The following is a 25,998-nucleotide window of genomic DNA, read 5'->3' as shown; positions in this document are numbered from 1 at the left end:
TAAGAATATTAGAGATAAGATGATCACAGTGTTCTTCACTGATTATTATCCAACACACTATGATGACTGGTGGAACCACCGACCTGGTGCTTCATGTTAGGAATGCATTACGCTCTAACTGCTCCTTCAGAACAACAATTACACTATGTATATGCATGTATTCAAATGACAGATAAGGGAAATTCCACCTTATTTATGTTGACTGAATTAACTATATATTCCAGTTTTTGAAATTATTTGTACAATAAGCAGAAGTATTCTGTCATTGTGGCTCAGTTTGGAATGATGCTGTTTTTGATGAGTATTATTTAAATAAAATCTTAATTCTGACAAACAGAAGATACAATGTTTCTGTCATGAAACTCATTTGAAATGCACTGGGTAGTGTAGAGAGCATGAAGGTATAGTGACTTGAATGAAAGCAATGTAAAACTGACTGGAGGACAGAGAGTAAAAGGTTTTATTTTCCCTATGGTCTCTGTTTACCTGCGCAGTGTTCAGCATTAGGTTGTGTGAAAACTGCCCCCGAGGCTTTTGTTCCTGTGAATGATTAGGCGAACACAACAGATGGTCCCCACGCTTCCAGCGGGTCAAGTCACTGTCAATGGCTCTAAATTGCCTGGCAGTAGGGAAAAGGAAGTTTTTAGATTCATTAAATGTTGAGCCGTCTGGGAGGAGCGCCTGATGGTTGGTGTTGGAGTGCTGCTTGGTGTTCATTGTTGACCGACGAGACAAAGCAGAAGTTCATTCCCTTAATCAGGAGCGCACGAGGCCGGCTATTCACGCCGTCGGCCATTAACCACTCCAACACCTGCTCTCTCTCCCTACCACCTTTTCATCTCCCCCCTTTCTCCTCCTCTCTCTTTGTACCAAACACACTCACACTCCTGAAGCAGAAACAATTAAACATCAGCTTGAGATGAGTTGTAGCTAACACATTCACTTTATTTCACCACAGGTTTGTTGAACTGCAAATGGACTGATCCTGATACAAGCTGAAAGAATGGACACACACACACACACACACACACACGCACGCACAACACACGCACGCACACACACGCACGCACGCACGCACACACAGTTCCCCAACCTGAAGATGTGTGCACTGCCGCCACAAACACACACTGCTAAGAAGGAGAGTGAAATCAAATAAGGAAGGAATGATGAAGAAGTGGAATTGCTTCTTCTTACATTGTCACTGCTCTGTTCCCAGATCAGATCCATGTTCCCTTATTTTGGGGTTAGGTCTCTGACTGTCTGCCAGGGGGGTCCTCAAGCTCTGCAGGAAACTCCCTCACACCTTCAGTAGGAGCAGTGGCCGTAACTTTTCTAATTTAAGCAATACACATACACTAAGAACAACAAGTCTGTCTAAGAATGATCATGTTTATCACCAGTTCTCTGAATCTCAGCATGTGAGCTGATCTCTTCAAAGTACAACATATTGTTTTAAGTTTAAAAGGGTTAGCTCAACCAAATAACACATATGTGTTATTCGCTGAAGTTATTTTAAAATAGCTAATTCATGAACAAATATAAAAATACTTTCTGATAATGAATTGGTAAATGTGAATGATTTATCTGAAAATCTCTGAGATTAAATTCTCCAAATAAAAGGAATAATCTTTCAAAGTACTGCAAAAGCTCATGAGATGGATCTAACCTTGTATAATCAATCCATTTGGTTCCTTTACAAAAAATGTCATGAAGAATGTGGAGACATTTCTCGGAATATATTACTTTATAAACTCAAATCATTTCCAAGAACAAACTCCAACAAGATCATTTTACTCAACATATAGCCCCTCTCAATTTAGATAATACATGTCATTGATGATCTCTTAGAGGTTAAAACATTATTCCTGAAGTGAATCCCATTTCCCCAAAACAACACGGCTCATTAAGATCACACTAAGAATGATCTTAATGAGCCAGCCCTTATGTGTGACAAATATTAACGCTGGGCTTCCTTCTCACTGTCTTTGTGTTTCATGTAAATACATCTACAGCTAGCAGTAAATCCAGCTGAGCACAAAGAACTAAGACATGTGGCTCCAAATATGAAAAAATAATTAGTTTCATGACGTGTTGTCTAACAGTTTCAAAACATTTTCGATGTAGACGACTATGTTTGGTTAACCTCCCTGTACACTGTGTTTACTGTCTCCCTGTTGTGATTGGGTGGTTCTGTAAAGTACTGAATGAGACTGTGAGTCTGAGCGTGGAGCTGTGGCAGAAACACATCCCACAGATATTCTGAAGAGACAGGGAGCACAGGTCTCTTACTTTAAACACTCTCTAAATCATTAGCTTTAGATACTGCAGATGTGTTTCTCCATTGTTCCCTCTGACTGACAGCAGGATGCACTGAGTGAAAGGCTGGGCTGTCGCACCATGCTGAGTGTGTGAGAGCACACCTGAGGTGTGTGTGACTCTGCTGGGCTTAGTCAGCCTTACGTGCCTGTTCTGAAGGTCAAAATTGTGATCTCACTCGTGCTCAGTAGTGATGTTTTTAGGTGAAAAAACATAGCAGGACTGTAGCAGTTTCACAGTTCAACACTGGTGATAATCTGACTGGAAACACACTGTGTTGCCCTCTGTCTGCTCAGTGGCATGTGTGTGTGCTGGCAGATTAGCTGTCTGATCTACAGGTGCTGTCCTGTGGCCTCAAGTCTGGTAATCCTGTCCGTGACCAGGTTCTATTTCCCTCTGAATAACACACGACAAGCAAATAAAAGCCTTTTTCTGACGAGCTAGAAGTTAGACATTTTATCATGGAGAACCACTCTCTGTAATGTTAGGTTAAGGTTTTCCACAATAACAGGTGGGCTCCATTTTTTGCTCAGAAGGCAGACTTTCCCACCTGTAAGAAGATAATCAACATTGTTTAAGGTGTCTGCAGTTACTTCTTCTTTAAAATAAGCATCAATATTTAGCAGATAGCCAATCAAATATCAGAGCTGCAAAACGGAATTGGCCCGACTTGGAATGAAATTGGGGCCACCCACTTTCACCACCAAACTTAATCCACAGGTTCTACAAGTAGACATGCTGAAGATGGACAATGGAGGAACAAATCAATTCTGTTCCACAATGAAATGCTTTTACTGATAGATGTGTTTCTAAGACTGATGTTGGATGTTTAAAATGAAACTGATGTGAATACTGGCTCTCTGATGTTAATAGTTCAGACAAGGCTGAATAACAGCCACACTATGACAGCTGTAATTCATGTTGTATGAGCTCTGTATCATTTGTGCACAACTGATGAATGTTGTGTAATTATAGTCGACACACACATGGAGCTTACTTCACTGGAATTTATTGGTTTAGTGCTATTACAATAAAATATATTTAAAGAAACAAACGTTTTGGTCACGTTCTCTTTTGGGAGAAAAAAACACTTCAGCTAAAGACGGGACTTTCAACTCACAGGTAAATAAAAAGTGAACAAGAGCCAAAACAAAGGCAATATCAAGAGAATCACTTCCACATGGCAGCGATCTGACCTCAACGTAAAGCGTAGAACTCTTTCGTTTGAAATGTATCTTCATCTTGCAGTAGATATTCACTTCACAACATAAATATACTGTACATAATGATAACACAGCTATCTCAACTGGAAAACCAAGGTGTGTGTGTATGCTTTCAGGCAGACATTCAGTTAAGGCAGGCGGAGTGATTGTCTACGATACCTGGAGATGGACCAACGAGGAAAGGTTTTAAATATCGAGCTGCACAATATCACAAACATCTTGAGACCGAGTCTTTGGTCTTCAAACAGGTATCATCGCTGAGAGGCATGTGCTTTAAAAAGAGTGTGACACTTTTCATACATCTGGGAGTTCGGTTAAGCCCCTGTCACACTGTCCCGGAATTGACACCAGATGGACACACGAATATGGAATTGTGAATTTCGCACGAAGATGGCCCCGAAGTTGGTCAACAGCCAAGCAACAGCCGGAGCAAGTACGATGCCTACAGAAGGCCACACGATGGCACCCGAACCACACAGGAAAATATGGTCGTAGACTTTACTGATGATTTAGAATGTATCCAGACTCAACGTAAGAGCTTGTGCCTCTTCGGGGGGTGCTAACATTTAAACATACACTTTATTCTTTACTTATTCCTTATCTCCGTCATGGTGTTTCCATAGCAACAACAACTTCCTGTCAACAGCGCAAACTCACCTTCAAAATAAAAGCATCTAAATAAAACAGGAAGTTAACCTAAATTACATTTAAGACACACAACTGCAACGAAAGTAACAAACACAATGTAATATCCTTTTCAGTTTCACAGAACACAAATTGGGTTATTTACATAATCTGTTTACATGATTTTGTTGTTCAATAAATGCAATCTCGATGTCATCGCACTATAATACGATGGCTACACAACGGCATTGCGAGGGCTTCACGTAGTCGTGTTGCCTTCCTAAGACAATTGGGCAGCTTCTTGTTTCCTTCATATTGTCTTCGTGAAGCGAAAATGCCCGATGGCACCGATGATCACACGAAGTAAAGACGAAGATGACACGATTTGACAAGATGCCCTCACGCTGGCCTTACGAAGGGCAACATGGACACACAAATTCAACACAAAACTGCTCGAGCCACCGCTCACGAAGTTGCTGCCGGAGCCTGAGAAACTCCACCGGTGGTCTTACGATGGCTTAAGATGCCCTCACGAATGGCCCGATGTTGTTACGATCAGAGCCGAATTTGAACATTTCCTCTATCGTGTGTCCATCTGGTGTCAATTTCGGGACAGTGTGACAGGGGCTTTAGGGTGACACACGTGTTTTCAACATAGTACAAGAAATCGCAAATAGTGTTTCACTGGTAACTCAGGCTGCTGATAGTGTGTGTGGGGCTTATAGGGCCTGAAGTGTTATCTCATATTTTAAATGTATACAACCTGCAGGAATATGTCAGATATCAGGGGAGAGTTTTAGTGACCCACACTGAAAACTGAAACGTTGACTTTAATTAAATGTATTGTGTCGACGAATTTCACATAACTGTATTAGGTTATTTGAAAGCAATGATATTAAATTGAACCTAATATTCTTTATTGAAGCCTTTCCCTGACCAAATACAGTGATATGAAGTCTGTTGACATAATACATTTAGTCAATGTTTCAGTTTTTCAGTGCATGATGGTTAGACTCTTATGATGATAAGAACAGCGTTTTTGTATTAAAGACCGACATGTTTATTTCTTTAATAATAAACCAAATATGTTGGTCAAATAATATAACAAATATTAAATACTGTGTCTGAATACTGAAAAAAAATCGAGAGTTTACTTAAATAAATGTATTTCTAAACAAATTACACATATATGTATTAGGTAGCTTTAAAGCAATAATATTACGTTTAAATACAACATATTAGGTTCAATTTGCTTTCAACTAACCTAATACAACTACTTGGAACCTGTTGACATAATACATTTTATTTAAGTTAACGTTTCAGTTGTTCAGTATACTCTGAATCACAACACCTGAGTGTCAGTTTGAAAGTGATTCATCGCTGACGTCTAATTGCTTCAGATTGAGGAGAAACAATGGAGTGATAAGATCTCTGTGGGCATGAGAACTGAGACACATCCTGTTAGCTACCTGCATCAAACGTCTGAAAATATCCACAGAAATGCTGCCAGATGTGTTTGGCGTGGAGTCAGGTTATATAAGTCGAGTCACAGAAACTGAAATCAACACACGTCACAGAAATGTGCTCTTCTCAAGCTTCTGTGTGATCTCTTTTGTTCAAGCACAATGAAAATGCCTGAATTGTGTCTTTTATCAACATTGTTAGATTTTTTTATAAATGTATCTGCTAACATTATTTAATTTTTCTTTTACAAAATGTGCTTCTGGCAACTAAGTTAAGTTTGGTTTCATTTTAAGAAAGTTAAACTGGCTCAAGTTCAATTGGGTTTACTTTTTAAATATTTCACATCAACCTAACATAGCGCCCTGTTTCCATGCCTGCTGTCTGCACTTTGTTTAACGTTGATTTGGAGACGGAGGTGAACAGAATGGCCATTCAGTCTCACACCTACAGTGCCGCGTGCTGAAAAGTGACACCAATGTGAGTGTGAACATGACAACTGCCTTTTTTGAAGACTCATTGTTTCTTGAGGCACTGGCCTATAATAAAATCATGTTTTATAAGGAAACGTGAAAGCAAATGTTGCCAGATGATTCTTTTCCCTGGCTTTGTCTGCTCCTCAGTCACACGCTGACAGATGCTTCCTTTTGTTAGTCTTTGCTCAAAGAAAGAGAAAAGCAGTTTCGTTCATCTCTCCATTATCATTCACATGTATATGCTTATGTTTTGCCACCTACTGTATGTGCTTATGTTTTGCCACCTACTCCCTGCTCTCCTTCATCTGAAAACATCGCTGTGAACAGTTTGAACTCCTTCTTGTTTGCTTTTGACCCTTTCTCTGCCTGTGTCCTTCTTCCTTATCTGTATTGTTGTCATGTTATCTTTCCTGGTAAGGGTTTGATGAATAACTGAATAAAAATGAGTTTTTCTTAACATTTCTGGCTTCTCTATATCAATATATTACTAAATAGATTAAAATAAAGCTGTATTAAACCCCATAGAGCTCTCTTATTTGTTGGTGTTAAAAAAGGGTAGAGATACGATCAGTAATCTGAGAACACCACAGTGTTTTCATCTAAAAAATATATAATGATTATCTAGGAAGAGTGCACTTTATAATCTTCCAAGTTGGGTCTGACATTTGGATAAAAATCAATTAATGCTAAATTCAAATTTCTGAAAAGAGGATACAAAATCTGTTGGGAAAGTGCACATCAGAGCAGCCCTCGCACCAGATGACCCTATAGACGTCCTTTATATAAATATGGGACCCAACCGTTTGTATTGATATCACAATGATATGAAGATGTGGATGTTTCAGAATGATAGACAGATATCTGGACACTATGTCTTCATGAGTGTTTAGCATTATTTGATTGAGTCTGAATATTTGCTGGGCAGCTCTGCGGAACGTAGAACATCTGTGTTCTGATGCTGGATGTGATATTTGGTCATTGAATATAACTTTAAAGGCAGTTCTAATTTTTGATTTTTGAAAACAGGGTAGAAAATCCAGTTTATAAAGGAATGTAGCTCTGCAGGGTGAAACGTAACCCTCAAAATATTCAAACGACCTTGAGTATGGATGGAGCTTTATAATTCCAAACACCAAAGAACATGTTCTCCTCTCCAGCTCAAACAAAAGGCCTCACAAAGATGGCCCAACATAGCCTGTCTATCTTCATCTGATTGTTTCCTCTCACACACACTTTCCCTCCCACACACACACTCTCACCTACACAAACAACACATGACGGAGGAACGTGTGTGTCCCTCACACACAGGCTCTCTTGGCGTGCAGCATCTCGATGAGCAGGTTGTTGCAGGGCACCTCTCCGCTCAGGTGCATGTAGCACAGGAAGTCCTCCGCCTGCGTGCTGAGGCCGCGCAGCTCCGGCAGACGCACCACCAGCTGGCTGAACTTCTCCTGGAACTGAGGGTAGGTGGACAGGGTGTACTCCAGCAGAGCACCGTTCACCTGCTCCTGCACCCCCTCCACGAAGGCCTGGTCCTCCAGCAGCTTGACATCTGCACACACAGGACAACATGCATCATTTAATGCACTGTATAGCTTTTCACGCCACTGCTCTTAATGATGTATTACCCCCTTATTATTGTTGACATGTGTTTGCCCTACTGGTCACGTTGCACTTTGACAGGGTTGCACTCCAAAAGTCTTGTTGTATATTTGTAAAATGACAATAAAGGCTTTTTATCTTCTATGAACAGGTTTGGGAGGGTGACGATATATTTGCTACTAAATTGGTTTCATCATTTGTTCAGTATCAGAATTGGAATTCCTTTATTCATCCCACAGAAGGAAATGTACATTGTTACAGCAGTATAGTTAGAGAGGAAAAAAAACTCCCAAAAAACACTATTAGATAAAACGGCATGCCGAAGCATTTACAATCAAATATTTTTTCAAAAAATGGACAGAAGTACACATTCAGGGAAAATAAACAACTAATCAGTATTTATAAAACAAGTGTAACATGGCTGGTTGATTGCAGTGGTAAATCGCATGAACAATTTACAGCATACTTACACTACCTCAGATATATATTTCAAGCTACTGTACACATTGTTTTATTGTATAGTACACTATGTTGTTATGTTCAGTAGAATGGCATATTAGAGACTATTCAATTGTATTCTATATATTGTATAATGTTTAGATACTCCTCTGGATATAGGTCATTGTTACTGAGAATTTGTAGTTATTGATTTTGATTTTTAATGTTTATCTTTATTTTGATTTTTTGTATTCTAATTTTTAAATCATGTTTTGATTCTTTTAGATGTCCATGAGGAAAAGGACAGTAAGAAGCTGTTCTAGAATATTCCTCATTAGCTTCCTGATTCTTTAACAAATGACTGTGTCTGTGTCTGTGTGTGGGTGATGTGTGTGGTGTGTGTGTTGGTGTTATGTGAGAGAGAGAGAGAGAGAGAGAGAGAGGAGAGATGAGAGAGAAAGAGATGAGAGAGAGGCGAGAGCGAGAGAGAGAGAGCGAGAGAGAGAGCGAGAGAGAGAGAGAGAGAGAGAGAGACAATAGCCAAGCCCTTCTGTGGACCATTCAGCATCAGCTGAGCACATCTTGGAGAATCCATTCACACAGTAATTAAATGTTCTGAATCATCTTTTCAAACTGCTTAAGGGCAATTAAATTACCCCCGACAAACCTGACTCTGAAGATGAGGGAGTGCGAGAGTGCGAGCAGAGAAGCCGCAGGCAAACACAGCAAATATGTTCTGTCTATGACAAGTGCTCTCCCCATTGAAAAGCTCTTTGTTCCCCGCTTGCCAGCGCTACACAGCAAACACTTTTGAGAATCTGGGGAGGCGCGTCTACGCTCTCTCCATCTGCACAAGCCGCAACATGAATGTCGGCTCTGCCATCGAATGATAGACCCATCCATTACGCTTCTTTTGAATGCCATTAGTGGACAATGGAGGAGGATGTCTTTGTTAATGTTGGCTTTTGTCAACCCTAGAAATTTAATTAAGTGAATTTATTGGAGGTAAAAAGGCTAATGTGGATGTCTGTAACCTTACAGATATACGTAGGTAGGTATTGCAGATAATCTGCAATTGTGAAATGTTTTCATTAAAATGTCAATGTTGCTATTGAAATTCCGCCAAAGCACTGCATCAGTATGGCCCTGGCTGCAACCCTGCAAGATGATTGATTTTCACAATAAATCACGGCATTCTTCCAGAAACACACAATCCAAAGGCACGTTGTCGTTCAAAGACATTCATTTACTCGTACTAATACTAAAGTATAATAAGAGACTCTTATACTGCATATGGAATACGAAGGCTGCTCTGTTTAAGCCTGTCAAACCTGTCCCGAGGCTTGAGCAGGGATAAACCTGTATTTTCTGATTATGAGTGAACAGAAGTCATTTTTTTTTTTTTTTTCATTTGACACTTTTCTCTGGCCAAAGCATCTGCATGCTGATGCAGGACCTTGAGGCGGACTCACTGGGATTGAAGAGGAGCAGGAACTTCATGCAGGCGGTCTCTCTGCGGTCCAGCTGCAGGGCCCTCAGCCGGGCCGCCAGCTCCTGCCCCCGCTGCACCAGCCCCGACAGCGTGGCCTCCGCCTGGGACAGGACGAACGACAGCTCCACCTGAAAACAGAGAACTGGTTAGAGTCAGGAGGTGCAGCCGGTGAAGCCCTGCAGCACCTCTTTTCACCCTCTGTCTGAAACCAGAGCCCAGTCTGCTCTGATTGGTTGGCTGGCTCTGTTGTCACTGGACACCGACATTCATCACCCCCTCCCTCCCTGACTCTCTAGACCCCCTGCAGTTTGCCTACAGAGCAACAGGTCGCCCTCAGCCTCCACAACAGGACGGAGCTGCCCTCCATGGAGGACCTCTACTCCCTTTAACCTTTTCATTAGAAAACTGCTTCCAAATATTTCAAAAAGTACATAACATGTTATTTATGTAGATGCGCTTCAATAACGTAGACAAGCCTAAAGGAGCAATTTGGGATTCAGGATCTTGCCCAAGGACTCTTTGACAAGTTGAGCCGCTGACCCTCTTATGGGATGCTTAATTCACCCCTGTGTCACAGTCGTCCATATAATAAGAAGTCTGAAATCCTACCGGCCTAAAGTATGTATTCCAATGTCAAACACGTACACATATCAGTACTGTACCCCTAACACACAGTAAGAACAGAAAAACGGCCGTTTATTTTTACCAATAATACTGTGCAGTGTGTCAAATGTGTTGATAAATGAATATCGACTGTATTAACCTTTTTAATATAATGTTTGCTGGTAAATCATTCAAACCTGAAACACATTCATCTAAAATGTATATCTATATATATATATACATTTTGTATATATATATAAATATATATATACATTTTAGATGTATATGGGAAACACAAAAACTGAAAGACGTGGCCTGCTCCTTACAAGTGTCAATAAGGTTATGAAAAGAAGATTGTTATTATTATCCTATGTAAAGTTACATCAAATCTTTGATAACATTATTAAATGTCTCCTCATTTCACCCATTTGACTGTCTGGCCGTATGCAGGCGGCTCCAGCTGAAGGCTGACCTGCTGACAGAGCTTTGTCAGAGGAGCACAGGCTGCTTGTGGACCACAGAAGCACGGAACACTTACACTTGATTTTGTGCACAAATGAATGAAAATCTATTCTTAATTTAAACTGCTTTAATGCATTCCACAGTTGCTTCCAATGAGGTGCGGTGGGTCACCATGCCTTACAGGTAGGGATGGGTACCGAGCCCCGGTATTAAACGGGCCCCGGGGCTGAATTATTAAAGACCGTGGTACCGTTAAGCTCCGACGTTAGCGGTCTTCTTATCGGTACTGGAGACATGTAAAAAATATTTCATATGTATTATTGCTACACAAACATTATATTGCAGTTTTAGCTTTGCCAACTCCGTTTCTAATACGCAAAAAGACTGCAAAATGCATCTATGATTATTTTTAGTATTTTCGATCTTTCCAATCCAGTCGAGAGATCTCTCTCTCTCCCCCGCCTGCTTGGGCAACACACTCTCACTCCCTGAACGTCCAGGAGCGACGCTTGGTCAGGGTCCCGTGGCGTGCAGTTGGGACGCGCCGAGGCTCCTTCAGCTTCATAAAGGGACGCAAAGAGCTTTCAACTGATTGCAATGTATTCCCATCTGCGGCGGTATTTGACGCTCATGGAAGCACCGCACCCGTTTATGTCGGCAGCTCTTAAAGGCAATGTGAGCGTCCATTCTCATTGGATAACGGAGAATTGTACACCCGGGAGTAAGTATTCCCCTTACTGTCGATTGATTTGACAGTGATATCTCCACATTTCAGAGAAAACAAGTTGTTTCTCAAAATTGAAGGGGAAAAACACAAAAGCATTGCACATAATTTAAACCTATCAATGTCGTTTAATTAACAAAGGTAATCTGGTGTTTTTGAGTTGATGAGTAGTGCAGATTAATGATTAGAGGTAACTGATTTATTTATTTAGTTAAAGTTTCAGCTATTCTGTTTACAGTTCTGTCATCAGATTATTTAATACCATTTGTTAAAACATTGTTTCTTTTGATGTGAAATATTATTTATTTAATTTAAATAAAAAGCAATGTTAGTTTTGTTCACAATTTGCTTAGTTAGTTTACCTTGTTTTTTTCTCCAAAAGAACAGATAAGAGCCTACTGTTAAAAGACCGGACCGATAAGCGGTATCGATAAAAGTAGTAGTACCGTTAAAACCTTAACGATACCCATCCCTACTTACAGGGCTACTCGGAAAACAATGTACCTTTCATCTGAGAAAACACACACCTTTTTGGAGGAAACAGTCTATGTATACATTTTACATGGCATTCAAAATAACCAAATGTGTTTTAGTTTTAAGGCTCAAAGAAACGACCATCCATGGCTCAACTATAAATATGGCAGCATTATCAACCTTCAAGCCTTACATGTGACTGTAAATTGTCACACGAAAAAGGTCCTTCATTCATCTGGTGTTAAAGCTGGTTGAAACAATGACACACTGCAGTCCAGAGACCAGAGGAGAGCCAGAGTGACCACATGTTGAATGCAGTGCAGGGCAGGTATACGAGTGTGTGCTGAGAGGAAGGTGTGTGTGTGTCAGGGGGTTGTTACCTCCTGGCCGGTCACCAGCAGGATGCTGTCTTCCTGTCCATGTTGCACTTGTCTGAAAATGTGATCGAGGACCAGAAGTTCAGACCAGCAGTTATGGAGCAGCTTCATTTGATCTCCCACCTACAGGAAACACAGAGAAAGACACAGAGATAAACACAGAGACAGAGAGACGATACATTATGTTACATTACATTGCATTTAGCTGAAGCTTTTATCCAAAGCGACTTACAATAAGTGCGTTTCACCAAGAAGATACAACCTTGAAGAAAACAGAATAATATAAGTACACCAGGTTTCATAGAGCTAAAACATTTCAACTGCTACTCAACTGGCTTTAGATAAGCCAGTCCTTTGTTAGTATATAAGTGCTTTGTTAATAGTTCTATCGCTCGAAGTGGAGTCGAAAGAGATGAGTTTTCAGTCTGCGCCGGAAGATGTGCAGGCTATCTGCTGTCCTGATGTCAATGGGGAGCTCATTCCACCATCTTGGAGCCAGGATAGCAAACCCACATGTTTTTGCTGATGGGAACTTGGGTCCCCCTCGGAGCGAGGGTGCAGCGAGTCGTTTGGCTGATGCAGAGCGTAGTGCACGCGCTGGGGTGTACGGTTTAACCATGTCCTGGATGTAGGAAGGGCCAGATCCATTTGCAGCATGGTATGCAAGTACCAGTGTCTTGAAGTGGATTCTAGCAGTTACTGGAAGCCAGTGAAGGGAGCGGAGGAGCGGAGTGGTGTTGGAGAATTTAGGAAGGTTGAAGACCAGACGAGCCGCTGCATTCTGGGTGAGCTGCAGAGGTCGGATGGCACATGCAGGTAGACCAGCCAGGAGGGAGTTGCAGTAGTCTCGGCGTGAGATGACGAGAGCCTGGATCAGAACCTGCGTGGCTTTCTGTGTCAGCTGGGGACGTATCTTCCTGATGTTGTAAAGCGTGTATCTGCAGCAACGGGTTGTAGCAGCGATGTTTGCAGTGAAGGACAGATTGTTATCTAGGATCACACCCAGATTCCTTGCAGTCTGAGTCGGGGAAACAACAGAGGTGCCGATGTTGATTGTTAGGTCAAGAGTGGGACAATCTTTTCCCGGAAGGAAGAGCAGCTCAGTCTTGTCAAGGTTGAGCTTGAGGTGATGAGCAGACATCCACTGAGAGATGTCAGCTAGACAAGCAGAGATGCGTGCGACGACCTGGGTCTCTGAGCGGGGAAAGGACAGAATTAATTGGGTGTCGTCAGCGTAGCAGTGGTAAGAAAAACCATGCGGGCTAATGACTGATCCGAGCGAGTTTGTGTACAGGGAGAAGAGGAGGGGACCAAGAACAGAGCCCTGAGGGACCCCTGTAGTTAATTTACAAGAGTCGGACTCGGACCCTCTCCAAGTCACCCTGTAGGTACGGTCTTTGAGGTATGAGGTGAGGAGGGAAAGTGCAGAGCCTGAAACTCCAAGTTCTTGGAGAGTGTGAAGGAGGATCTGATGATTCACCGTGTCGAATAATGTTAAAGCCTGAAGTTCACCATGTACATACACACTGTTGCTGTTTTAATAATCCTAACCAATATTCTTTGAAAGCTGAAAATAGGTGAGAAAAAAAGATAAAGTGAATAAATTGGGGGAAGAGAATTTAAGGAAATATGTGTGTTGATGCTGGTGTGTGTGTTTGTGTATGTGCGTGTGTGTGTGTGTGTCCGGTGTTGTGTAATTACGTGCATCGTCTGAGAGTGCTTCAACCTGCTCACCTCTACCCCCCCCCACACCCCACACACACACACACACACACACACACACACACACACACCACACACACACACACACACACACACACACACACACACACACACACACACCACACACACACACACACACACACACACACACACACACCTCCCAGTCACATCTGCTCTGCTCTGGGGAATGGTTGTGTTTTCAGATTAAGCCCCCCCCCCTGTTGCAATATTGTCTGTGAAGTGAAGGACACGACGGAGAGTAATTCTGCAGCCGCAGCTGCTAATAGGCCCAGACACACATCCATCTGACACCGAGCTGACAGAATTACTGTCCGTCTGAATGAAACTATATATCTGTCGCAGAGGAGACGCTCCAATCTTGTTGGACACATCTGAACTGGTTCAGTGGGGGGGTGTACAGTGATAAAGGAAGGGGTTAAGGAAGCAAGAGGTCTTGGTGACCTCCTGTGCTTCCTCTCTAAGAGGAGCTGGACACTCAGCTGCAGCCAGAAATCCCTCTGAACCCCTGAGAACACAGAGGAGATTTATGTCTGTCCATGTCAGAGCGTGGAACTAGGTTAGGCTGAGGTTTTAGGTTATATACCTGTCAAGTGTCATGTTTTACTCGGGAAAGCCACATTTGATCTCACAGCCATGAAGCCAAAATCTGTGAGATTGTTACAGGAAATCAAATGTGTGCATGGTAGTCCTGTCAGCAGGATGAAGGCACAGAGTACAGTTGAGAAAAGCGTTGGTCATTTTCTTTTAAAGGCTTACGCTGTTGTTTTCATCCCTTTCTTTCCATTGCTTATGTTGATGACTATGTTGACAGGAATAGCTTTAGGAAAGTGCTGACCTTTAAAAAATGCACGGCCCCCCTTGAATAATACATTCTTAGTCAAAATACATTTATATATTTGTGTAGACTAATTCATGTGGTCATTTTGTTTTATAGACCTTTGTTTCCTTACAAAGAATCATGTTAATGTGATTTAACATGACTGAGAAACCTTTAAACCTTATCACATGTTTACATGTGTGAAGTTAAAAATATGAAAAATAGAGCTTCTTATATAATAATGAAACGACTTCCTTCACTACAGTACTTGATGACACTTTTTTATTGTGCTTACGTGGGAGAGTATAATATAGACATTGACCGCTAACGTGTGTCTTTATTAGGACCTCCATTAGCACTAGCATGAGCACATGCTATTCTTCCTGGCACATTAAGGGTGTGTTGTTGTGCCTGTTACTGACAGTCACAATCCACTAGCTTCAACAGCTAAAGACAGCAGGCCTGAGTTCAGTGTTTTGGCCACGTGCCTACAAATGATTAAATATTATGAGACAGTTATAAACTTTAACTTCGCTAAATGTTCCTTTAGCATATTCCAACTTATTACATTCTTTACCATGACTATATTTTCTCTGGACTTGGCTGGTCCTGGTCTAGTACTCCATTTTAAGACCATTGTGGTTTCATATCAGCTGCTTAAATAATACAATGTAAGAATGACACTGGGAATGATTCAATAAGCACACAGGTAAAACAAACCTTTATATCTAAAGAGATGATCATTCATTTTCAAGTTCCTTCAATTTTAAATAGTGTATGTTTATTTACAATCAATGACATAACATTTCAAACCTGCTACTGTATGACACATGACTTTGAAATGAGGTGTATACTGCCTTTAGTAACTGAACATGTATGATGTTGTTTGTGTGCACTTCCTCTGCAACAGCCTCCATGTTCAACAGGTGAATGAAGGTCAAACACAAGGCACGACAAAGCCCACCTCTGGGGAGCTGCACAAATCAATGGCTTCAATTCTGCTCACAATTTAGCAACAATGTATCTGTGCGTGGCGAGAGCGGAGCAGAGGAGAAGACATTTCAGCGTTATCGCCTGCATGGAATGTAATTATCCAGCCCAGGGAAACAGCTTTGTGAGCAGTTTCCTCTGCCAAATATGCACAGCTTAGCTTCACTGTCCATGTTTTCTGTCCACTGCACATGAACACACCACATGTGAACCAAACCAGGCTGCACAGTTGTTATGTCAGAACAACTGTGCACTACAAAAAAGAAACAGGACATATGTGTCTGTGTATCTTTCGCAGCAAATTCTACAATAGTCTGTGTTTTCCTATAATTCATTATTAAAATAAATATCACTTTATTCTGTAATATGGTGTTCCTACTTGGGAAGAAATATGAACCTACATTTGATATATTAAATGCACACTTTGGTATGTATATCAGAACTAAATCAGCTATTTCAAATGTGTACTGTAAATTAATGTGCAAATGTATGTCGATGATGCGGTCATCTTTGTACATGGGAAAAACACTGAAATGATCTCATCCTGTCTCTCTAATGCTTTGGACAAGGTTCAACACTGGCTGAACAACATTTGCTTACAGTTAAATGCAAAGAAAACAGTATGCATGATGTTCAGTAAACGACCAGTCAAAATCGAAGGATCCAATGTGTTTTTAAACGGAGCAGAAATAGAACTAGTCTCTCACTTCAAGTATCTTGGAGTCATAATGGACTCAAACTTGACTTTTAACAAACATATTAAAAAAGTATCAAATACAATTAAATTCAACTTGCAACATTTTAAACAAATTAGACCTTTCTTAACTGTCGATGCTGCAAAGTCAGACCCCCACTGTATGATTCTATCCCACATTGAATACTGTTTGACAAACTGGTCGTTTGCTTGTGCCACAAACCTGAAACCCATAGAACAGCTGTTCCAGAGAGCTTTCAAGGTGTTTGACAGAAAGCCACATTCATACCTCCTCTGTACCATCCTTGAGAAACACCATGTCTTGAGTTTTGACAATTTTAAGTATTTTAAAAGTATGTGTTTTTTTATAAATGTTTACATGGACTGTGAGGGTTATGTTAAGGCATGGCACTCAAAGCAAGGGAATGGTGATGGTCCCAGTTTCAAATGACTGTGAATGTTACCATCATTAAAAAAACAGTGTAGTCAACAGAAAAGAACAACGTCATTGTACGTGTTCATATGACACCCATAGACATTATAATAGACTCAGTGTACGATGGGAGCATAACATAGAGCAGCAGACCATCTACACTGCAGACGCATGCCTTTAGCTGTGGGTTCAGATATGTGTGGCCTACATGTATGACAATGAATGTATTAAGGGGGTGCACTGAGACTGCACATACAAACATTACACTTTGACTTTTATTTCATTTGTTGAAAGCAATAATATGAAGTTTCAATCAAAAATACAAGGTTCAACTTAATATAATTGCTTTCAGCTGACCTAATACAGTTATGTGAAATCTGCTAGATAATAATAATAATAATAATACATTGAATGCACTTTCAGTGTGTTCAGTGTGTGTGAGCAAAGACTCAGATGTGTGTGGTATAGCTTCCGCTCATCAACTGCAGGACAAACAGTTAGACAGCGTGAGGCTCTGATATGCATGGAATAGTGATTATAGCTATTTCTAAAACGTTTCTCAAATGACAAATAAATGCATGGCAGCATGACAGCAGTCTGCACAGGGAGTGTAGAGACACCTTGTTGTTGGAGAAGTTACAACCACAATGTGCTCTTTGTTTCTGAGACGAGGGAGGTTACAGTGACAGCAAATGCTTCAGCTGCTAGTTCTCAGGAACTAAGAATTCAGTCATCACCTTCGTTCATTTTCATATTTGAGGTTTGGTATTTGGACACTGAGAGCAGATTCAATGTCACATGTGTTGCAAATTCAGATTATGATAAGACTATCATTTATTATACACAAAATGCCATGATGCACCGATGTTTCCAATCTTTTTTTGTGTTGATTTATTTTGTAATTGGGGGTGTTTTAATCTTTTCATATGACTAGATGTAATGCCATAATGTAGTGCCACTTCACACATCATTTACAAATCCAGCTAGACAAAGACGCTTGGATCTGTTGCTGCTGTTTGGTGCAAGCACAGAATCCAAACAGAACACCGAGGAAGGCCTGCACATTGACAAGTGATCATGCTCAGATTCTAAACATGTACGCTAAACGTAAGCCTGAGGCGGTCCCAGGGACCAGTGACTGTGTGTGAAGCAGGAAGGGAACACTGAGCACACTGAGCACACTGAAACGTTGACTTTAATGAAATGTATTTTGTCAACAGATTTCACATGACTCTATTAGGTTAGTGGAAATAAATAATATTACGTTTAAATAAATGGGAAATTTGTTGACATAATAGATTTAATTAAAGACAACGTTTCAGTCCCCCCCCGAACAATACATACATATGTACATACATACACATACATATGCTTAAATATGTTTTTTGGTATGGACGTGAGTTATAAACTGATCAGAAGTCAGAGAGGAATCTCACATCTCACCAAGGCCAGAACCAACCTTTAGTTCATGTCATCTGTTGATTCTGTCTGGCTTGTCGACAGATGTTTGCTCGTCAGCACATTATATGATGACTCAGAGAATGAGGTCATATTTTCTTCATTGTTGTGAAACCGGCTGATCTGATTTGTCATATAATAATTATAACCCCACTCCTGCACCCCCAGCCAGAACCTAAACAACTGTATCGATTCCCCCAGCGTGGGACATCAATCTGGCTGAGTGACTGAGTCATGAGAAGTATGTACATGTGTGTGTGGGACGGCTCACAGACAGACGCTGGCTGCGGAGGAGCGGGACACTGATGCATGTCCCCTCATTAAACCACATGTGTCTGTGAGGACAGCTACTGTGGGGACTGAGGGAACACAGCCCCCTCAGCACTGTAACTGTGTGCAGCTCACTACATCCAGACGATGCTGGCATCTCCTGTTGCAGAAAGATCACACATGATGCAATCTTGTAAGATCGTGAAGCTTCATTTCTCTTTTTCTTCTCTTAGTGCAGCTACATCTTTTTGCAGAGCTTGCGAGACACTAAACATGCTTGTTTGCACACTGTGCGTCGGCAGTGGCTAGGAGGAAGGGTGGATCGTCCATTATTCACAAGATCAGCGTGGCAGCACTGCCATTCCAGTGGCTAAGAGTGGTTGGAATGCTACAAAGGTGCTACATAAATGCAACTCAATATATATCTACAAATGGTCGGTTGTGATTGTTAGTTTGATTCCATATCATGTCTCTTTCAGTGCAAAGGCAACATCCCAAACACTCAGTCAGGTGTTTTACTTTGCCCATTTGTTTCTTTTTTTAATTCAAGTTAGCATTGGATGAAGCATTGATTTGCATTATTCAAACATACCATTTCAGACTTTTTTTGATATGAAAAGCAATGACCTCATTGTCAGCGTTTCAAGGAGTACTCAGATCCTTTACTTGGGTGAAAGTAGCAATCCTACAGTGTCAAAATACTCAGTCACAAGGCAAAGTCCTCATTCAAAATTGTAAGTCAAAGTAAAAAAGTGTTAGCACTTCAAAATACTTCCATATTAAACTCATAATGCAAAATAGTCATTTTTAACACCTTTTTATTATTTTATAAACATAATTGGTGCATTTCTGTGTTGATCATTTCGATGTTGCACGTGGTAACAGCTGAGATGATTTGCCTTCATTGATTGGCTAATGGGGTATCTGACCTCTGTTTATATGACCTAACGTGTGTTGGGTTCTATTTTCTAATAACAACCTAAGTCTACTAGTACCTATGTCAAATACGTGTAATGGAATCAAAAGTACAACATTTGTCATGTAGAGGCATAATGTAAAAACACTTTGAATGAACTTTGAATGACCATCAGAAATAAAGTTGTTTTAAATGCATTAGTTAAGAGTTTGACTATCTTGACAATGTCGGTGAATTTCATATATTTATACAATTTGAGGCAATCTATGAGCGGGGGAATTACTACAATGTGTGTTTCTATTCAGCCTATTGTTTCTGATTCTCCACGCTCACAGGAGAGTGCCGCTGCTCTAAAGGTGTGTTAGAACGCCCAGCTTCATTCTGACAGCTCTCTGGGTTCAATCTTTCTGAAGTTCACCTCTCAGTTGTGATTCCTAAAACAAATGGACAGATGTTATGATCATTGTGATATGATCACTAATCAGAGCAAAGAGGTCTCTTAGAGCAGACAGGCTCACGAGGAATCACACTGTCATCATTCTGATCCTTCCACTCCCAAACCAGTTGATTTATTCAAACATTGCACACATTTGTTGTTATTGTAATGAGGGCCATGATATCTAAGGTGAGCCGGAGAAAGAGTGATGCAAAGAAAGTGAGAGGAAAGAACAAAAGGAACCAAACAAATGGACATGTTTGCCGTAATGAGCGAGGATAGCATCAGTGCAGAGCCAACACTTCATCATGTGCGACTTGGTCCTTCTATCTTTTCCAAAGCAGTGCATATGATGCATTGATTTGAATTCCATGTATTATGGCAACTCATTTCACTGTATGAGGTTAGTTGAAAGCAATCATTTGAAGTTGAACCTAATCTTTTTTTATTTAAACTTGATATTATTGCTTTGATCGTACCTAGTGTGAAATCTATTGACATACATTTAATAAAAGTAAATGTTTCAATTTTGTTCAGTGTGTATAATATGAAACGTCAATCAATGTGCACTGTCCCTGTCAAATAAATATATTAAAAATAAAAAAAATAAAAAAATGGTGGAGTGCAGCTGTAGACCCTATTCCCCAGCAGCTGGAGTGTGTGTCTGTGTGAGGCTGAGGTGTGACTCACCCTGAGCTCCTTGAAGAAGATGCAGCTCCGGGCCCACTCCACTATGGAGAACAGAGTCTGGTCGGCCATGCGGCACATGAGGCTGAAGGTGCTGGGCTTGTCCAGCCGGGCCCGGCCGCTCTGCTCCTGCTGCAGGTGGGTCACGATCTTGTTCTGCACCACCAGCTCGTCTGGGTCACAGCGCAGCAGCTCCAGCACCAGCGGAGGCAGGCTGGGGGGCTGAGGCGAGGCCGAGGGGTACATGTCTGGGTAGGGGTATCCTGTCAGAGACTCAGGGGAGCTGGTGTAGTCGGGACACTCGGCTTTAATCGCCCTGCCAGGGAAGGCTGTGTACTGGTACTGAGTGGTGAGGGGCAGGTGGGACTGCATGGCCATGCCCAGGGACGGGGGTCCATAGAGGTTGGCCTCGTAGTCTGTGGGGGTGATGGAGCTCGGGGTGGAGGGCAACAGGCTCTTGGAGATGGTGGGCAGGCTGTGCAGGGTGCCGGTGAAGCCGTAGTCACTCTGCAGCGGAGAAGCCGGCGGAGGAGCGGCGCTCTCCAGCTTGAAGCCGCTGGATCGTATCAAAGCTTTCTTCTGCTGCTTCAAGGCCCTGTCTCTCTTGTACATGGGGCCAAATTTATTCCTGCCCCCACGCATGCGGTCTGCGCGCACCGCTGTCACACAAAAGGTGAAGAACAGATTTACAGATGAAACACTTCTGAATGTTTCTACAGCAGAGTAAACACCTAGAATTTGACCAGAATGTCTGTGCTGTCGCTGCAGAGTAAATAAAAACATGTTGCTCATTCATACTTCCATGTATAGGGCTGAGAAGAATCTGCAGCTCTGCTCCTCCCTGTAGTCTAAATAGAGCTTTTGATTTAAAACAGGGGAGTCTCTGGGGCTTTATCAGCAAGTTAAGAATGTGTCCTTTTTCTGCTGCGGAAGCAGGTGCTTTCCTGCACCGCTGTCTGGGAATTAATCCCATCCCATGAGTAGAGAAAATAATATGAGAGCCCACAAATCAGGAAATATTTAAAAGGTTATAATTAGAATGTTAAAAGAGTTTACATTATTGGAATTATTGTTGTAACTAAAATGCAGTGAAGAAGACATGGAAATAAATATAAAGCCTGGTTTTATTATTCCCCTAAATAAAAGCATTGTATTGATATAGTGACAGTATTATTATTATTACTATTATTATTATTGTTATTATTATTATTATCATTATCATTATTATTATTATTAGTATTATTATTATTATAGTCATGGTGTATTTGAATATCGGGTGGTATATTCATGTGTACCTTCTAGCCGCATCCCGACGTTGAGGCACTTCTGGAAGCGGCAGAAGGGACACCTCTTCCTCTGGGTTTTGTCGATTTTACACTCCTGGTTCTCCGCGCATGTGTACCTCTTGTTGTTCTGCACTGTCCTCTTGAAGAATCCCTGAGAGGAGGGGGGGGGGGGGGGGGGGGGGAGACATTGACCAACACGTGTTCATCATTTCATAAAGCCAACACGTCACGGCTGATGATATACCTCCATAAAGGCATGGTGTGCGTAAAAGCAATGACCATTATTTAGCTAATAGTAATCTTGCATTTTTCTAATTCACATTCATATTTTAAGTAACATTTAAAACAAAGATACATTATTTGTAATTCCACTATATATATATATGAACTGTAAACAGTTTGCTGTGATCATGTTTTATTAAGTGATGATATTATCATTCACCTCAGTGTTTCTGTTACCTTGCAGCTCTCGCAGGTGAGCAGGCCGTAGTGGTATCCGGACACTTTGTCTCCACACACAGGACACAGCTCCTCCAGGTCATCATCATATGTGTACTCCATAACCTTCAAAGTGACACCTAAACACACACACACACACACACACACACACACACACACACACACACACACACACACACACACACACACACACACACACACACACCAAATGCAACGCGCCACAATGAGTGATACATTCTAATACAGCATGCAGGATTTTATGTCGGTAGGAAAATGTTGAAAAGGAATAAATGGTATTCCAAATGTGAATTATGGGATGGTATTTCATCTGATCGTGTTTCAAGGGTGTGTTGTTTAATTACGCGAAAACGAATAACGCGCCGTCTCTTTTCGTCTTCCTCTCCGAAACTTGGTTTTATTTCTTAGTGATTTATGTTTCATTTAGGCTTCCGTGTTGTTGCTGTCGTACTTTGACATTTAATGCAAATTATTCTGACACAAATATACGAAACCAATAAGAAAATAAAAATATATTTTTAAATAAACTTAAACTGATATATTTTTTCAAAATTCCCTAGAACTTAAACGCAAAATACAATGTATTTATTTATGTGCCTATTTGATCGAAATTATAATATTTAGACTTCAATTAAAAAAATCTGAAATGCAATATAGCCTACTGTGTGTAGGGTAGGTTTTGTTATAATAATTGTTTTGTTTTTGTAATAAGGCCTAATTACAATCCTGAATAGAAACCAATAAATCAATACGTTACTCAAAACCTAGGCTATCAATATATTAATTAAACTAAAAACGAATATAGGCTACATATTGATGTAGGAAGTGTTCCCACATTATTTAATCATAATCAGCCTGTTTAAGTGTGCGCATTCATCGTAAATAGACTACGATATTGTAAACTATTAACATATATAAATATATGAATAATAAATATATAAAGACCTACGGAATGATGAAGCATAACATTTGCTTGTCCATGAACTGAAACAAGTGTTAAATAAATAGATGTATATATCCACTAATAACCACCAATAGAACAATAATAAATGCAGACTATTACTTCTTCGGCAGAACTGCTCCATGCACGCATTTTCTTTCGGTTGGATTTATTCTCCAGAGTAGGCCTATCAGATATGGCCAAAGTGTAACTGAGGATTTGAACCTGCACGGATTCTCTGTTGAAGTTGTAGCTGCCACATGAGGGAACAGTGTAACACATGAATCCCTCACTCAGTATTTGAGCCGACACGGTAATAAATATGATTTTAATATAATGATAAAGCAGCTGGACGGCGCGTGCACTGCCTCAGTGCGCGGTGTGAATTATTATATACAAAAGTATTGTTTTAAATAGTTGACTGCTGCCAACTGCACAGGACAGTGACATAAAGATGTGAATTGACCTGAATAAACGGGAGGAGGTGAGTGAAAAGCGGCAGCTGAGAGGCCGTCTCGCGCCCGGTCATGCAGTCCAAGGGGCACGCGCGCTTCGAGCGGTATCGCGCGGTACCAGGAACAGCCCGGACTTAAACTCTGGAAAGAGTATTATTATTGATTTATTTAGTTTTAACTAGCATTCTTAAAGCAATATTCTATTTATTAAATTTCAAGTTCAATTAATGCGACTAGGCTACTAGTCATTATTGTCTTTTGTTTATGTTATTGCTTTTGTGAAAGTAACATTGTACCTTTGTGTTGTACTTTTTTAATTATTTGTGTTATTTTAAACAGCTGTTCTCACTTGATTGTTTGGTTCAGCTTTAGCATTTTTTTTTAATGGGGCGGAAACGTGGCTATTTAAAACGGCTGTCATTTCGTTTTAAGACAGTTCTTCCTAAAAAAATAAGCAGCCATTTAGTCGTGATGCCCCTAAATTTGACTATATTTGTTCAGGCCACATTTAGCCCCGGATTTAAACACTTACCTAAATATATTGGATTTCAATTGGTTAATTGACTGTCAAAAACAAATACAATATGTATCCATAGTATTTGAACGCTGTGAGTGCAGATCAGTAGACAGCCTTACCGTGAGCCTTGTCTCCCAACATGAGAGCAGACAGCAGCCGGGCAGGGAGGATCTGATCTGAGACCTGCTGGAGGAGTGCAGCCTGCTCCTGAGACCGATGAACACACAGATAGTCCGGATGCTCAGAGTGTGTGCTGCTGGAGCCAGAAGGGCCGCTGTTAGGCTGAGTGTGTGAGGAGGACCATGGAGATCTCACAGTGAACTCCTTCCGTCCACTCGCCCTTTACTGCGCTTCTCTTATCGCTAAAGTTACACTGCCGCGACGCCATTGGTGGACGTGGAGTCACGTGACGGATGCTCGCTGTAGATGGAGGAGACGCAGAGGAGCCTCTATGATTAGAGAGATTCTAAAATGTTCCTGAATGTGTACACGCCTCTGAAACTCAGCCTAACTCTGTCAATATTAGCTTCACTAGAGGTGAATACTCCGGACCGGATACAGTGTCAAGTTCTGCCATGATGCATATGCAGCTTTATTAAAATAATTATACTAATAATATAAATAATAATATAAATACTTGTACTATAGGCTACTAGTTCTACAACTACAAATACGGATGCTACTACTACTTATAATGATAACAATAATAAAAACAACAACAATAATAATAATGATAAAAAGAACAACAACAATAATAATAAAAATAATATTAACAATAATAATAATAATAATAATAATAATAACAACAATAATAATAATAATAATAATAATAATAATAATAATAATAATAATAATAATAGTAATAGTAACGACAATAATCATCATAACGGTTGTATAAATCTTCCAGAGACCCACCCATTAAATGTTGTCCTCTGTGGTGCACATTGGGGTTTGGTCCATTACTTTGAGGTGATATGCCACAGCATTAAGTCCAATTGTACTCCACAGAGGACATCCTGGGCTTTTCAGACATATGACATATGCGGGGGTGTGGCTTTGAAAAAGATAATTTCATTGTATTTCAAAATGGCGTCCATCAACACAAGCACTATTTGTAGAAAGATAAATGGTAAGTTTGTAATTTTGTAATTACCAGTGTTGTGAGTTCAATATCTTTAATTCATTATAGTAAGGGAACATCTTAGGAGTTAGTGTAGTGAGTTTCAGAGCAGTGTAATAATTATTTGACCTACAACTAAATGTTTTTATGAATGTCCTCTGAGGAGGACATGGGGATTTGCTAACTTTTTATTTCCTCCATTTTACACAACACAAATGGAGGCAGCTCACTAACCGAGGCAGAGAGAAATGTGAACAGAATCATTGAGGGAGACTCAGACCTGTGAGATGATGAGGATCCACAGGCAGTGATTGAGGAAGAGGATGAGGTTGACTACTCAGAGGAGGAGGCATTGACTGAGGAAGAGCAGGAGACAGTTACAAAAGGCCCGTTGTCCACTATGGGCCAAAACTAACACGTAGGTTTCTGTAGGGTTCATGGCAGACGGATGCAGTGGGAAAACACACATCAAGTGCCTCAAGTGTCA

At 40.8% G+C, this 25,998-nt stretch overlaps 2 protein-coding genes across 2 annotated transcripts in view; one reads left to right on the top strand and one right to left on the bottom strand.

Moving 5' to 3' along the window:
* The window catches only part of adgrd2 (adhesion G protein-coupled receptor D2), a 48,945-nt gene extending 45,579 nt beyond the window's left edge, over positions 1-3,366 (top strand). Inside the window, exon 25 of the mRNA XM_034197593.1 lies at positions 961-3,366. Within this exon, the coding sequence (XP_034053484.1) occupies positions 961-967 (7 nt within the window). The 3' untranslated portion in view covers positions 968-3,366. The remainder of the gene's footprint in view (positions 1-960) is intronic.
* LOC117533696 (nuclear receptor subfamily 5 group A member 2-like) lies at positions 3,310-25,347 on the bottom strand. The gene is made up of 8 exons (XM_034197594.1): positions 25,307-25,347; positions 24,511-24,811; positions 22,462-22,580; positions 22,012-22,153; positions 20,720-21,375; positions 12,276-12,395; positions 9,613-9,760; positions 3,310-7,652 (listed from the first exon to the last, which is right to left on the bottom strand). The coding sequence occupies exons 2-8, from the start codon at positions 24,530-24,532 to the stop codon at positions 7,399-7,401; spliced, it is 1,461 nt and encodes a 486-aa protein (XP_034053485.1). The 5' UTR covers positions 24,533-24,811; positions 25,307-25,347; the 3' UTR covers positions 3,310-7,398.
* Between the last annotated feature and the right edge of the window lie 651 nt (positions 25,348-25,998).

This window comes from Gymnodraco acuticeps, unplaced genomic scaffold (assembly GCF_902827175.1).
Source record: "Gymnodraco acuticeps unplaced genomic scaffold, fGymAcu1.1, whole genome shotgun sequence".
Classification (NCBI taxonomy): domain Eukaryota; kingdom Metazoa; phylum Chordata; class Actinopteri; order Perciformes; family Bathydraconidae; genus Gymnodraco; species Gymnodraco acuticeps.
The sequence above is the reverse complement of the archived record's forward strand: the minus strand, read 5'-3'. Positions and strand labels throughout refer to the sequence as shown.